The sequence below is a fragment of the Nicotiana attenuata genome, unplaced genomic scaffold (assembly GCF_001879085.1).
Source record: "Nicotiana attenuata strain UT unplaced genomic scaffold, NIATTr2, whole genome shotgun sequence".
NCBI lineage: Eukaryota > Viridiplantae > Streptophyta > Magnoliopsida > Solanales > Solanaceae > Nicotiana > Nicotiana attenuata.
In genome coordinates, this window is record NW_017673587.1 from 74,958 (window position 1) to 92,333 (window position 17,376).

The following is a 17,376-nucleotide window of genomic DNA, read 5'->3' on the forward strand; positions in this document are numbered from 1 at the left end:
ATAAAATCATAAAAAGATGGTAAATTAAAACTATTAATTTTTTAATAAAAATATGATATTAATAATCAACTACATTTTCATTATATTTTTCGGGATCGCGCTTTTGCGCGAATAGGTATACTAGTTCGACGTGACTAGAGGTCACCCTAATATATTAAACAAGTTTTGGGAGTAACATTTACGCGGAAAATTTGAATAGATTGTGATGATTACCTATCAGTAGGGGCGGAGCCACACCCCTTCGGCCGAACCCAGTAGTTTTGATCCAATCCATATATTTGTCTTAAGAAATTCATTAAATATGCACAAATTATTAAGTTAGAACCTAGTAACTTAAAAGAACTAGAATCCTGAACCCATAAGTTTCAAATCTTAACTCCACCTCTGCCTATCAGAATGTACAAGTTAATTAAACTTATGTTTAAATGCATCCAATCTGGTTGTATATACTCTATCGGTTCTATTTATGTGATCATATTTTCTTTTTAATTAGTCTGTTTCAAAAAGAATAATTTATTTTTAAATTTAAAAATAGTTTACTTTATAGCCATATAACTAATATTATATATTTAAGACTATAAATTTCAAAAATTTTATAACCACACAAATAACAAATAGTATGATTTTCCTTTAAACTTTGCGTGCTTGGTCAATAGGTTCAAGCATAATTTGTCATGGTCAATATATACTAGAAGGACAATTATGAGTTCAAAGTGAAAATATTCCCTTTCTGAAAGACATAAAGAAAGAAGGAAGAAAGAAGCTTGCTAATAAATGACCTTTTGACAATATACATACGACTCATAAGGTCAAAGTCAACCCACACGAAAAAATTGTTCTAACTTTGAATACTTCAACAATAGTGGCTCTTCACGGGAATAAAAGAGAAAAAAAAAAGTAGAAATTAATTCTCCATCTATAAATACCTCTACATTCTTAGACTTCCCTCCACACACAACAAAACAAAAGAAAAGATGAATTTCTCTTCAAGAAAACAATTCATTTTCCTCATTGCATTAGCTATAGTAGTAGTTGTTGTTCCAAGAACAATCTTGGCACAAAACTGTGGATGTGAAGAAGGTTTGTGCTGCAGCAAATGGGGCTTTTGTGGTACTGGAAATGATTTTTGCGGGCAAGGATGTCAAGGAGGGCCTTGTTTTAGTGCTTCAGCATCAAGTAACGGAGGTTCAGTTGCTGATGTTGTTTCTAATGCATTCTTCAATGGAATAGCAGATCAAGCTGCTTCTACCTGTGAAGGAAAAGGGTTTTACACAAGGGCTAACTTCCTTGAAGCTCTTCAATCTTATCCTAAGTTTGGTACTATGGGTTCTACCGATGATTCTAAGCGTGAAATTGCTGCTTTCTTTGCTCACGTCACCCATGAAACTGGACGTAAGCTTTCTTACTAATTGCTTGCTTCTTCTTTTCTTGGCTTTCTCCTTTTGTGGTTTTCTCTTAGAACCTTATGATATATTTGATTTCTGTTTCAATTTATGTGAATTTATTTGGCAGAAATAGAATTTAAGAAATAAAATAAGTTATTGAAATATATGGTTTTAGCCGTGCCACAATATTTTTGTACCTATAAAACTTCTGAAGCTTGTAGTCTTAATCATATTATGACATTTGTGTGACTGTCATTAAGAGTAAAATAATAAGTTTATGTTAATTCATTATCACATTTAAATAGGGATAGTTCTTTTATAATGGACTAAAAAGAAAAATAAGGTCTAGATATGAAAATATAAATGTGGTATTTATTGTTCAACGTGTACCAACTTTAAATTTGGATCCACTTTTCACTAAAATAAAATTCCACTAAAAGCTATACAATGGACGTGTACGTATATAGAGTCTTTCCTGTTATAAAAATACTCAATAGTCCCCATATATGTTGAGTTTATGTTTTATGCAATGATAGAACTGATAATGTAAGAATATTTTTATACTATGAGGTTATTTATTAAGTAATTACATGTAATAATCATTAGTATATGAAAAATAATAATTAACGTGCAATTATATATTAAAATTCACTGATAGTGTAAAGAATCTTTACATCATATAACATATATTGTTACTTAAATCTTTTAACCATATGTGTTTCCTGTTTTGGTTTATACAGACATGTGCTTCATAAATGAGATAAATGGTCCTTCAGGCGACTATTGTGATGAGGACAACACAGAGTATCCTTGTGTCTCAGGCAAGAACTACTACGGTCGAGGACCCATCCAACTATCATGGAACTTCAACTATGGACCTGCCGGAAAATCCATAGGATTCGATGGCCTAAATGACCCTGACATTGTGGCTAGAGATGCTGTTATTTCCTTCAAGACTGCCCTGTGGTATTGGATGAACAATTGCCATTCTCTCATTACTTCTGGCCAAGGTTTTGGCCCAACCATTCGAGCCATTAATGGTCAGATTGAATGTGACGGACGCAACCCTCAGACTGTTGCCAGAAGGGTTGAGTATTATACTGAGTATTGTCAACAACTGGGTGTGGAGACTGGGGATAATCTCACCTGTTAGGAATCTAAGTAATTAAAGAAGTTGTATGAAAGAATAACCAGAGATTTTAATTATTAGTTGCTCCACGGTTGTGAGGCTTACATATATATGTTGTGAGAATTGAATAAGACTTCATTATTCATGATTTTATTTTAAAAAGAAATATATGATTATATACTATACAGTTGGAGATGCAACTGCGCAAAAAGTGCTTCTTTTTTATGTTTTTATTTATGCTTCATTTCGGTTTTTACCAGAACTACTTACTAGCAGTTTGTCAAAAAATAATTTTGTCGCAGATTAAGCTTCCAGTACATTATGTTGCTTTCTTAGCGTTTAAATTGTTTTTAGTTAATATACCACTAGGTAATGTACCTAGTGGCTAATGTTATTAATAATTAAAAAAAAATACTAGAAAATCTTACAATTTGATAAAAATTAGAGCTTGCTTTAATACTAGCATCATGATGGTATTAGGTATATAACTTGTTCCATATCACATGCTAGGTTTACGTATTAATAACCTTTCAATAGGCTGAGCATTTAGAATTCTTATACCACACATTAAAAAGTAATCAATAATATCAGCATGTGTCCTTTGAGAGTACTTCCAAAATAAAAAACAATGTTAGTGATAAAAATTGCCCCTTGTTCTCCTCCCTAAGAACTTGAACATGGTGGTCATCCTTCTTCCCTTTATACCTGGACAAACTGAGTAGTGCACACCTTTTTCCTTAATTGTCCTCTTCATCATCTCTTTGCAGCTCTAGTTCTCAAGTGTGGGTATTACAACTTATTATTATTACAACTATCCTCCCTTGTACATCCAAATTTGTAAGAGTACTACACATAACAACCTCCCTGTCAAGAGCACAGTTCACCATAAAATATGCTAATTTATTGCCTTCTCTTAGAATATGTGATTGTGACAATCCGATTGGTCGTTTTGAGTACTAGTCTTTATTTCCGTGTTTCGTGACCTCTCATAGCTTCATTTGATATTTTTCGATTTGCGTGTGTGGTCCGTTTCGCTTTTCTAAAAGCTTTTACGTAAAATTTTGAAGAAAATAATATTTTTGAATTAAAATGAGGCTAGAGTTGACTACGGTCAACATTTTTCATAAACGACATCGGATCCGTATTTTGACGATTCCAGTAGGTTCGTATAATTTTTTTGGACTTGTACGCATGTTTGGTTGGGGTCCGGGGTGACCCGAGCGCAATTCGGCGCATTATGTGAAAGATTGTGAACATTGAGTTTTCAAGTTGAAATCTTGATTCTCGAGGATCGGTTCTTGTTATTTGGTGTTATTTTGATTGTTTTAGAACTGCTGGTGCTCCGCAGTTATATGTTCACGCCTGCAGATCTCGCATATGCGAGGTCTGGCTCACATTTGCGAGCTTCGCTATTGCGATCATGTGATCGCATTTGCGAAAGGCACTGGTGTCACGACTCAAAATCTAATCCACTAGTCGTGATGACACCTAACCCAATCGGCTAGGTAAGCCAACTAATAACTATCCAATTCCAATAACATTTAATGACACAACTAAGCAAAATAAATTATCTAAATCTTTTACATTTCCAAGGACTGGTAGTACAAATCATGAGCTCCTAAAAATAGAGTTTACAAAGCTGATATGAAGTAAATACATCTTCTGTTTGAAAAGTACATAAACGACATTTTTACAAATCTAAGGCTACCATGAACAAGAGGCAGCCACAACAGGGACGCAGGTACATCTTCAAAGCTAGCTCCCATCGAACACAACAACAACAGCAACCAACATCTGCACGCAAGGTGCAGAAGTGTAGTATGAGTACAACCGACCCCATGTACTCAATAAGTAACAAACCTAACCTTAGGTTGAAAGTAGTGACGAGCTGGAACATAGGTCGGGTCCAACACTAATAACCTACAGCACTTCATAACAATATAAAGCAAATAACAAAAGAAGTAACTCAGAATTTAAACTGCTCAGCTTTTTCATAACTCTCGAAAATAGTCCAGTTTTCAAGTATAACAGTGAAAACCTAAATCCTTTACCGAAATCATCCAGAAATATGAGATAGTTTGAAAATTGTAATTTTTCTAAACATACTTTCCACGATGAATAAGATATTTTATTTTCTTTTCAGATAGGAAGTGTAACATATCTCTCAATGCTCATATACCAATATGTGCGAGAAGTCATGAATGACGTGATATCGTACAACATGAGGAAAAATGCATCTCTATGCATGTATGTCATGTGTGCATGTCAATGTCATGTATCTCAGAGATGAATCATGTACTCACACTCTAAGAGTACTCACTCTCACTATCTCACACTTTCTGCTCATCATGCCCAATCACTCAATACCATATATATACATCAACTGACCAATAGTTACTCAGTACAGAGTAGGGCCAATCCAGCCCGTAGAGAAGATCCATCTCAAGGTATATAATGCTTCAGACAAGATCTATGTCCAGGGAAGATCCATCCCTCAATGCTTACTGGGGTGTGTACAGACTCCTGAGGGGCTCCTATAGCCCAAGCGCTATCATAAAATCAGTATAACTGTTGCGGCATGTAGCCCGATCCCATAACTGACACTCATAATCAGGCTCTCAGCCTCACTCAGTCATCAATCTCTCTAGTCCCACTCACGGGCTCACAATGTCACGAAACTAGCCCGACAACAATGATATGATGTATTAATAAATAACAACTGAGACTAAGATATGATATGAATGCATGAATATTATGAGTATGAAATATCAGTAAAATCAGTGAGATGTGTAAGGCCCCGTGAAATTTTTACTCAAAAACCCGATATCTCGTAGCGCCAAGTTAGGAATATGTGTTAGAAATTTGTAAAATCACGGTTCGGACCTTTTGGATTGAGCTGTGCATTCAAAAGTTAAGGAATAATATTTTTCAGAAAAGCGCGTTTCTGCGGTCCATTATGCGGTCGCATAATAGCTATGCGGACCGCATAGTCGCCGCAGGGTGAGACAGTTTGTTGGTAAGTTTGAAGTCAACTATGCGGCCAGTTATGCGATCGCATAACCAATATGCGGGCCGCATAGTCATCGCATAATCCCCTTGGAATTTTGCGAGGGGCAGTTCTGCGGTGCATTATGCCACCACAGAACAGGTATGCGGACCGCATTCTTGTCGCATACCCGGACAGTTTGTTCAAGTTTTGGGGGCCATTTTTGCGGTCCCTTTTGCGGGCCGCATGTCAATTATGCGATCGCATATGCGATCGCAGATGGTGTCGGGGCTCCTATTTTCTAACTTTTGAAACCCTACCCCATCCCATTATAAACACCCCATTAGACCCTTTTATGCTATTTTCTTCTGCATTCAGAGTGAGAGCAAGAGTTCTAGAGAGAGAAAGTGACCCCCACCAAGCTTCTACTCAATCCTTGCCCCAAATCCTTGAAGATTATCAAGTGCAATTACTAGGTCTTCATCCTAAGAGGTAAGAACTTGTGCCCTAATCTATGATTACGAAATTTCTACTAAAATAAGTAATTAACAAAAGGGTTCATGGGTATAAGGGTTGATTGTCTTGCATGCATGTATGATAAAAGGGCATGGGGAGATTGTGAGCTAAGAATGTAACAAATGGGGTGTAAGATGATAGAATTCTTCACAAAAGACCTTAAAATTCATAATGCACACTTAGTGCTTGAGAGTATGCTCAAGTGAGCTAGAATCTTGATCATTTCACTAATTTTTGGATCAATTTGTAATTCTCATAAATAGATCGAGGTGGCTAAGAGTTCCGGAATTATTGTAAGAATTTAAGAAAAGGCTCCATTGAGGTATGTATGGCTAAAACCCCTCTTCTTAGAAATTGAGCTCCGTTGGTGTCTACGCAAATATTGAAAGACAAAAATTTGATTGATGTATTGATTATTATTTCACATGAATTGGTTTTGCAATTATATATACGTGAAAGGTGTACTTCAATGGGTTCAATGTACTATTATTGATAATTAAAGATGTGCGAAGAATATGAACCATGTGTTGAAATGCCTAGACTTCAAGTCAAGATTAAAACTGAGATTTGTCGAGCCAACTATGTGAAATCTTGTCTATGCTTACAACTTGAATTGCTTTTGTATATGCCTATGATTCTAAATTTGCAAGGTTAACATTGAAAGTGGAAATGATGTGAAATGTAGCCTAGTGCCAAGTATGATGTGATAATTGTGGCCCCAAGTGCCTATGAATTGATATATGTGAAATAAAGATTGAAATGAGATGAGTAATAAAAAAGGGACAACGTCTTGGTAAGACGGCTTAGCCGATGGGGCCGTGATTGGACACCATGCCGCATACATGGTGGTATTGTGCTGATATTAAATTTCGAAAATTGAGAATGAGATTGTGATGAGGTACATGTCTCAAATGAGGCAACTTAGCCGATCGGGTCGTGATCAGACTCCGCTAAAGAAAGCGGTGGTATTATGAATAATGATGAACAGTACCAAATGCCCCAACCTAAAACTATGGAAATTATGTGAAAGTTATATGATTCTTTTATTTGATGATGTGGTGTTTGTTTAAAGATCTTGATTGTCCCTTGTGATTTCTTTATTCTTGTATGATAGTTCTTTCTAATGAGATGGTGTTTAGTTATACATACTAGTACTATTCCATGGTACTAACGTCCCCTTTTGCCGGGGGCGCTACATCTTTCAATGGATGTAGGTGCTTCATAGCAGACAATGCCGATCGTAGGTAGCGGAGCATCGTCCACTCAGCAGTCTTGGTGAGCCCCTTTCTTCCAGGGGTAATGCAGTATGTATTTTGTCATAGATTTCCACTTTTGAGGTATAGCCGAGGCCTTGTTGCCAGCATTATCATAACTGTCGTTTGTATCTTTAGAGGCTCCGTAGATGTTTGTACGGGTAATGGACGGGTCAATGAACTGTGTTCTAATTCTAAACTCTAGTTCTTCTAAACTGTAACTGTATGAAATCTTGGAAACTTAACCATGGTTTAAGGTTTGTGATATAAAGTGAACTAACAATGCTGAATGTACGATCTTTCCTATTGTCTAAATAAACAAAAGCATGGTTTCCTTAATCCTATTGAGTTGGGTAGAAAGTGTTCAAAAGGCTTGATCAGTTGGGTTCACCTCGATTGAGCGCCGGTCACGGCTCCCGATGTTGGGGCGTGACAGATGACAGCAAGAAATGACCACTATGGGTCCCAACAGTATCAGCATAAAGCCAAAACATGATATCTAGCATGATTGACAGCTCAAGTACTTTATAACATGGTGAAAATACGGATATCAACAAAATAGGGCCACTATACTGTGCCATGGAAACAACGGAGTCACAATAAACATGGTGCACGCTCACACACCCGTCACCTAGCATGTGCGTCACCTCAATACCAATCACACAACACGTATTTCAGGGTTTCATACCCTTAGCACTAGGTTTAGAAGAGTTACTTACCTCGAACAAGCCAATTTTAATACCGAGCAAGCCAAGCGATACTCCAAAAATGCCATCATGTGCGTAACAACCTCTGAACGGCTCAAAACTAGCCAAAAGCAACTCAATTACATCAAATAAAGACCAAGGAAACAATTCCAAATGACAAAGATCAAATCTTTAATGAAAACCCAAAACTAGACAAAAATCACACACGGGCCCGAGCCTCGGAACCCGACAAAACTTACAAAATCCGACATCACATTCAATTATGAGTCCAACCATACTAGTTTGACTCAAATCCGACTACGAATCGATGTTCAAAACTCAAAATTTCACATTATAAAACTTTAGGCCAAAACCCCCAATTTCCTCTTTAAAATTCATCAACCAAATGCTAAAATCGAAGATAGATTCATGAAATATAAAAAAAAAAAACGAGTAGAGAACACTAACCCCAATTCATAAGGTGAAAATTTCTTCAAGAATCGCCTCAATCCGTGATCCATAGCTCCCAAAATGTAAAAATGGCCGAAACCCTCAAAGTAGAGTACTTTATAATCTGCCTAAGCCTCCTCTTACGTGAACGCGGAAACACCATCGCGTTCGTGATGAACAAAATGCACACTGCCACAAAATACTCTACGTGTTCGCGATACACCCAACGCGAATGCGATGACCACTGCTGCCAATGCTTCGCGAACGCGACTCATATTACACAACCGCGATGAAGTATTCCCCAGCTCCAGTTGCCCAACCTCAATACTACGCGAACACATCCTTCATACGCGATTGCGAAGGACACAACATCAACCCCCCGCGAACGCGAACAAGGAAGCGCGAACACAAAGAATAAATCATTGCACTGACCAAAATACCCTTCGCGAATGCGTTGCTCCATCCGCGATCGCGAAGCACAGCTGAAACACCAGAAAACCAGCAATAACAACTTGAAAAATAGCCCGAAATCAATCCGAAACACGCCCGAGCCCCTCGGGACCCCATCCAAACATACCAACAAGTCCCATAACATAACACAGACCTACTCGAGGCCTCAAAACACACATAATAACATCTAAATGTTGAGTCACACCTCAATTCTAAATCATTGAACTTTGAAACATCAAACTTCCACAACCGATGCCGAAACCTATCAAATCACATCCGATTGACCTCAAATTTTGCATACAAGTCACATTTGACATTACGGACCTGCTCCATCTTCCGGAATCGGAATCCAACCCCGATATCAAAAAGTCCACTCTCGGTCAAACTTTCCAAAATTTCAACTTTCGCCATTTCAAGCCTAATTCTACTACGGACCTCCATATCGCAATCCGGATGCGCTCCTAAGTCCAAAATCACCCAACGGAGCTAACGGAACCATAAAAAATCCAATCCGAGGTCAACTACTAAAAAGTCAAACTTGGTCAACTCTTCCAATTTAAAGCTTTCTAATTGAGAATCATTCTTCCAAATCGATTCCGAATAACCTGAGAAACCAAAACCGACGATTCACATAAGTCATAATACGTCATACGGAGCTACTCATGCTCGTAAACTACCGAGCGAAGTGTAAATACTCAAAATGACCGGTCGGGTCGTTACATCCTCCCCATACATTCGTCCTCGAATATGCCTGGAGTTGTTCTCAAAGCCATCAAACCGCAGTATAACCTTACCATGCACATACCCGGGGGTGATCCCACGTCAGCCTACCCCATAACATAACTGAAGATCATTACTCCAACCTTAGTCCATAGGCCTTAGAATCCAATTTCCAACATCCGGAATTTCTATAAGATCAGAATCTCGCATCTACAGACTATATAAGTCTGAACAAGCTATATCAAGCCTTCACCATAACCCAAGCTGTAATCACATGATATATCGCATAACTCAAATACTCATAGCGATAATTTCCAATCATAGTAGCTGCTCAAAACAACCCAATACCGGTAATAAACCTCATAGAAAACTAAGCTTCGTTCTAAAACCTTCGTACACTATCGATGATGTAAGAAACACGCAGAAACTCATAACCATTCATCAGATCAACAAGTCATCAAGATCCCTCTCCTTCGACAAGAACTATAGAAAATTTCTAAGCCGACTTTCAATATTATCTTTCCAACCATGCTGTAATCAATTCCGAGAGTATCCATTCTAGGTCCAATGACCTCATCTAATCCAACACGACCACTCTAGTGACATGACACATCAATACAATCTAAAGCCACAACCCGTGCAATTCGTGCACCAATAAGCAACATTCCAAATGTACTCAAACATGGAAAATGGCTCAAACAAGAGAACCGTCCCACAAGCTCAACAGGTACCACCACAATGCAATGCTAAGAACCCATCAAACACTGCAGAACCAAAACACACAAATCTAACACAAAGGATCATACCTCAATATAACTCTACTACAATGCGTGACCCCATCCAAACGCTGGTCCATATTATATACCTCGAGCCACCCTGCTCAAAATCAATAACCACGCAAAATTCGACATCAAGTACCCAAAGTGCATCACTATAACTACGAAGAGCGAATAACACAATACCACAATCCGAAAAGAACATAGCCAACGCGCAATCAATCATGCAATACCCAAATACTCATCTCGCTCAAATTCCGCTACAAAGCCCAAATAGAGCAGTACCATGTGTGCATATAACCCACGAATCGCAGCCCCTCGTAGCATAGAAGAGTAACTCACAGATCATTTCAGAACATGAATAAGCTCAACAACAACTGAATGACACATCCCTCAATAATAGCAGTATGGAGCCAACCAATCCGGCTCGGTGTACAATACACATCCTAATTGGGCCTACCAATGGACATCCAAATCAGCTCTAGTCACTCACAAAAAGATAAATAACCATCCGGAAGTCCACAATGACTGAATCATAACACATACTATCATCTTGCTAGCTTCGGCCACAACTTCACAATCCACAACCATGAAACAATCTGCTTTTGAGAACTCCCAAACTCCAAATACATAGAACACACGAATCACCATATCTGATCCCAACTCCACTGCCCGAATGTCTAACACATCCCCTATCACGATCATCCCACGATGAATACTTCTATAATTCTTCTGTGCCACAAAGCAAAATTTGAATATCAACAGTTGGTCAACTAGGAGAGTGCCGCAATACCAATGAAGTACCAATAAATAAAAACACATTGCCCCTTCTGAAATGTATACTCTCATCAAGCCATACCAAATACTAATATCATTTACCAAGTCATCTGAAAACCACCCATGCTGCCTTAGAATTTTATGACCTCCCTTCAAAATTGAATTGTGACCTCGCTCTTACAAATCTCAATCCCACACAACATACCGCATATAGCATACCATCATATGAAAAATACGAGAACTTCATAATCCACTCTAAGTCACAAGCAACTATATACTCAATTAGCCAAGGACCTTCCATTTTCTTTCATCCAGGAGAAAATCACCATACACCACATGCTCCTCACGCCAGTAGGAAATATACTCCTCGAACCATGGTAGAAACCACTAAGAACTCTTCGAAGCCCGTTTCCACATAACCAAGCTATCAAAATAGAATCTCTCTAACTCAACCAAGCCACGCAGGTCGCCAAAACCCAAGAGCATTGCCACAAAACACATGTAGAGACTAGCCATATCATAAGTACCCAAAGAACCGATTATATCCATTACTGTGCAGATCCAACCTACTACTAAGTTGTCCCAACTCTCCGAGTACTTCCCAAATTGCCTTCAAATTGATACTTCTCCTTGCTAGAACACTACTATCCTTACCCAAAACTTGCCCCACGAACTCTAGCATAGAACCATATCGCCCAAAGGCTAATAAGCTGCTGAATTCCCTCTTAAGTACCCCAAAAGTATCACAACCGAGATACCTACTCCGAAGAGACCGTCTGCAAATCTAAAGCTATTTCCTTCACCTTCATGACTCTGAAATGTAGAATCCATAAGGATATTAAAATGCCACAAGTCTCGGCACCATCCAATGTAAATCTCAGTTTCTAGCCATATATACATCCTGAAGATCCTCAATTGCTACATATAAATCTTGAATCCATTAGAACCATTCTCGAGAGTCATCCACTCTGCTCAAATCTTAATTAGACTGATCAAAGAGACCGAATGACCTGTGCCCCATTTGCACACCAACACCCTAAGAAGTAATCCACACTTCTAAGCAACCGAGTGAATCCCTACTCCATGCACACTACATCCTTTATGAATAACAACTCAATCATTCAATGTTTCCCATAAACCCATAAAGCTTAATACAACCCGTATCCAGAAATTCCTTCACTCTAGTCATCCTTGATCTCAGCCTCTGCAAATCATAACTTATTCACAAGTGTACCTCAAACTGAAACCAATACAACACATAACCGTGCAATCAATTTATCAATAGCAGACTCCCCCACTTGGCTCAAAGCCAAGGAATAATGCATCCAATAACTTACAATAGCCACCCCCCATACTGCCATAATATCACAATAGGATGCAACTAAATCCTTCATAAGCTCAAGTAACACAAACCATCTAATACCTCAATCATGTGCAAATCTCGCATTCACCCTTGTAACAGTCAAGCCAACTTCCACAAGTAGTCCAAACTCAAATTGCAACACATATAATTTGTTGGCAAAGGAGAACTCTCTACAAAAACAACATAAGGATCAAACAACCTCAGGACGCCTCGTGGGAGATAACACACCTGCTTGCCTTAACCTGACATCTTTTTATATCCTTCCACAGTCACAACTACAACGCAGTCACTTAATCTTCCTGATTTCGAACTCATCAACAAGACATGAGAACCTAATTAATTTCACAATTACCCAACATGAAAGATCCTCCAACACACCCATAACTTGAGACTCTATGTCAAATTAAGATAGAAATAAAACACCCAATGTACATCTCAACCAACTTTTTTCGTCATATTCTAACAATCTGAACACTTCCCGCAGTCACATCATACTCGTTATATATCCATCCAACCACTCATCGAAATGTATTCCACTAATAGGGACACTACCAGACTTATAAGTCCAAAAGCACGTGCCCACACAATTGAAATCTTCGTCCTCAAGATACAATCAAAACCCGGCCTCATGTCCTCCAGACTGGTCCATCATATTCACACGGAAATCACATCTTGCACCTCATCCATTGAATCACAATCTGTCGATGCATAGATGACACTGAGCGCTCACATGCGCATACGAATGTGTGGAAGGAATTCAAAGAGTTACGCTTCAAGCTGAATCAATGCTATACGATAAGGAAAGAAAGATGGGAAGTATATCCTAAATGTCCTATAGCCTCTCGAAGATAGGTATGGACGTCATCATACCTATCCGCAAGACTCTACTAGACACTTGCTCATGACTTTTAGAACCTATGAACCTAGCTTTTGATATCAATCTGTCACGACCCAAAATCCACTAGTCATGATGGCTCCTAACCCATCCCGCTAGGTTAGCCAACTAATAACTATCCAATTCCAATAACCTTTAATGAGACAATTAAGCAAAAGAAATTATCTGAATCTTATAAATTTCCCAAGGACTGGTAGTACAAATCATGAGCTCCTAAGAATAGAGTTCATAAAGCTGATATGAAGTAAATACATCTTCTGTTTGAAAAGTACATAAATAGAGTTTTTATAAATCTAAGGCTACCATGAACAAGAGGCAGCCACAACAGGGACGCAGGTACATCTTCAAAGCTAACTCCCATCGAACACAGCAACAACAACAACCAACATCTGCACGCAGGGTGCAGAAGTGTAGTATGAGTACAACCGACCCCATGTACTCAATAAGTACAAACCTAACCTTAGGTTGAAAGTAGTGATGAGCTGGAACATAGGTCGGGTCCAACACCAATAACCAACAGTAGTTCATAAAAATGTAAAGCAAATAACAAAAGAAGTAACTCAGAATTTAAACTACTAAGCTTTTTCATAATACCCGAAAATAGTTCTGCTTTTCAAGTATATTAGTGAAAACCCAAATCCTTTACCGAAATCGTCGAAAAATATGAGATAGTTTGATAAATGTAATTTTTCTAAAAATCCTTTCCACAATAAATAAGATGTTTCATTTTCTTTCCAGATAGCAAGTGTAAAATATCTCTCAAAGCTCATATACCAATATGTGCGAGAAGTCATGAATGACGTGATACCGTACAATCTCTCCGGTCTCACTCAGTCATCAATCTCTCCAGTCTCACTCACGGGATCATAATGTCATGAAACTAACCCGACAACAATGATATGATGTATCAATAAATAACAACTGAGACTGAGATATGATATGAATGCATGAATATGGCTGAGTACGAAATATCAGTAAAATCAGTGAGATGACAGCAAGAAATAACCACTATGGGTCCCAACAGTATCGGCATAAAGCCTAAACATGATATCTAGCATGATTGACAGCTCAATTACTTTATCACATTGTGAAAACACGGATATCAATAAAATAGGGCAAATATATTGTGCCATAGAAATAGCGGAGTCACAATTCACATAATGCACACGTCCCCTAGCATGTGCGTCACCTCAATACCAATCACATAACACGTATTTCGGGGTTTCACACCCTCAGCACTAAGTTTAGAAGAGTTACCTCGACCAAGACAATTCCAATATCGAGCAAGCCAAGCAATGCTAAAAAAATGCCATCACACGCGTAGCGACCTCCGAACGGCTCAAAATTAGCCAAAAGCAACTCAATTACATCAAATAAAACCCAAGGAAATAATTCCAATTGATAAAGATCGAATCCTTAATCAAAACCCAAAATCGGCCAAAAATCACACCTCGAGCCCCCGGCTCGGAACCCGACAAAACACAAAACACAAAATCCGATAACCCATTCAATTACGAGTCAAACCATACTAGTTTCACTCAAATCCGACTCCGAATCGATGTTCAAAACTCAAAAATTCACATTATGAAAAATTAGGCCAAAACCCCCAATTTCCTCTTTAAAATTCATCAACCAAATGCTAAAATCGAAGATAGATTCATGAAATATAACAAAAACCGAGTAGAGAACACTTACCTCAATTCATAAGGTGAAAATTGCTTCAAGAATCGCCTCAATCAGAGCTCCTTAACTCCCAAAATATAAAAATCGTCGATACCCTCGAAATAGAGTACTTTATAATCTGCCCAGGCCTCCTCTTACGCGAACGCGAGAACACTATCGTGTTCGCGATGAACAAAATGCACACTCACAAAAAAGACTCAACGCGTTCGCGATACTCGCCACGTGAACGTGAAGACCACTATTGCCAAAGCTTCACAAATGTGACTCATATTACACGACCGCGATGAAGGATTCCCTAGTTCCAGTTGCCAAACCTCAACACTACGTGAACGCGATCCTTCATACGCGAACGTGAAGGACACCACATCAACCCACCGCGAATGCGACTAAGGAAGCGCGAACGTGAATAACAAATCACTGCACTGACCAAAATACCCTTCGCGAATGAGGATTCCATCCGCGATCACGAAGCACAACTGAAACACAAAAACCCAGCAATAACAACATGGGGAAAAATAGCTCGAAATCAATCTGAAACACGCCCGAGCCCCTCAGGACCCCATCCAAACAGACCAACTAGTCCCATAACATAACACGGACCTACTTGAGGCCTCAAAACACACATAACAATATCTAAATGATGAATCACACTTCAATTCGAAATCATTGAACTTTGAAACTTCAAACATCCATTACCGATTTCGAAGCCTATCAAATCACGTCCGATTGACCTCAAATTTTGCACACATATCTGTCACGACCCCAAATACCCTGGTCGTGATGGCGCCTATCACAATACTAGGCAAGCCAACCTAAACAATTAACCACAGTAAATTCCTTTTAATAAGCCATTTTGCTAATACTGATTAAGCTTCAAATTTGCAAGAGAAGTATTTAATTCACTAAAATGTGCGGAAAGACAATATGTCAACAAACCAAACACAACCCAACCATCTGGTGTCACAAGTCTAGAGCCTCTAAATACAACCAGTCCGACTGCCTAATACATGATAAGTCTAAAATGCGGAAAAACAAGGATAGGAAGGAGGAGAGCAGGGCTGCGGACGCCAAGCAGCTACCTTGCAGTCTCCGATAAGCTCCGAAAATGCTGGCAACCCTCACTCTGCCGCTCGGGCACCTGGATCTGCACACAAGGTGCAGGGAGTAACGTGAGTACGCCAACTCAGTAAGTAACTAAAGTAAATAAGGTCTGAGTGCAGTGACGAGCAGTTAAAAATCATATATAAGAGCATGCAACAGAATATCAAGTCAAACTCAACAATTTAAAAGCCAGTTACTTCGTAAAACATCAATTTAAATTGAAATACTTTGAAATCATTTACTTAGCATTTTTCAACAGAGGCTCATTATAAAAGGAAGAGTGAAATCAGCAAAAATGTCATAAATGGGCCCCTCGGACAAGGTATCACTCACAAATATAGCCTCTCGGGCAAGTCTCTCGGTCACTCGTGACTCAACTCTCGTCACACAGTACTCACCCTCAACACTTGGCTCAATAATATCTCATAGTAGTAATAATCATAATAATCGCTGCGGCGTGCAGCCCGATCCATAGTTTATAGTCGACTACGCTCACTGGGGGTGTACAAACTCCGGAGGGGCTCCTACAGCCCAAGCGTCATATCGCTACAGCGCGCAGCCCGATCCATAATATATACATATAATATTGCTGCATATATATATATATATATATATATATATATATATATATATATATATATATATATATATATATATATATATATATATATATATATATATATATTAGGTCCTCAACCTCTCTCAGTCATTAACCTCACAGCCCCTCGGGCATAACAATGGAAATCAGGGGAACTCAACCCAAACAGTTTTCATATTTTTAAGAAACAGAGTGATAAAAATCAGGCTTAGACAATAAACAGGTAAAACATGTCTGAGGATATGCTTTCAAACAAATAGAATGGGGAAAACAGTAAAAATGCCCCTAAGGGTCTCAACAGGTCGGCACAAGGCCCCAAACATGGCATACAACCCATAATATAGTATCAATCTCTAAAATACGTGATATCATAAGATTTCAAATCAAGTACGCGACTTAATAATCGCTACGGAACGGACCTAGTCACAATCCTTACCGGTGCACGCCCACACGCTCGTCACCTAGCATGTGCGTCACCTCATTTATTGAATCAATACGAAATACCGGGGTTTTATACCCTCAGTTCCAGATTTACAATGGTTACTTACCTCAAACCGGATGAAATACTACTTCGCGACGCCTTTGCCTCTCGCCTCGATCTCAACTCG

General features: G+C 38.7%; 1 protein-coding gene across 1 annotated transcript; it reads left to right on the plus strand.

The window, feature by feature from the left end:
• The first annotated feature begins 932 nt into the window (after positions 1-932).
• LOC109216795 (endochitinase EP3-like) lies at positions 933-2,714 on the plus strand. Its single transcript, XM_019380992.1, has 2 exons — positions 933-1,392; positions 2,126-2,714. Exons 1-2 carry the CDS (start codon positions 975-977, stop codon positions 2,536-2,538), a joined length of 831 nt encoding a protein of 276 aa, XP_019236537.1. The 5' UTR covers positions 933-974; the 3' UTR covers positions 2,539-2,714.
• The last annotated feature ends 14,662 nt before the right edge of the window (positions 2,715-17,376 follow it).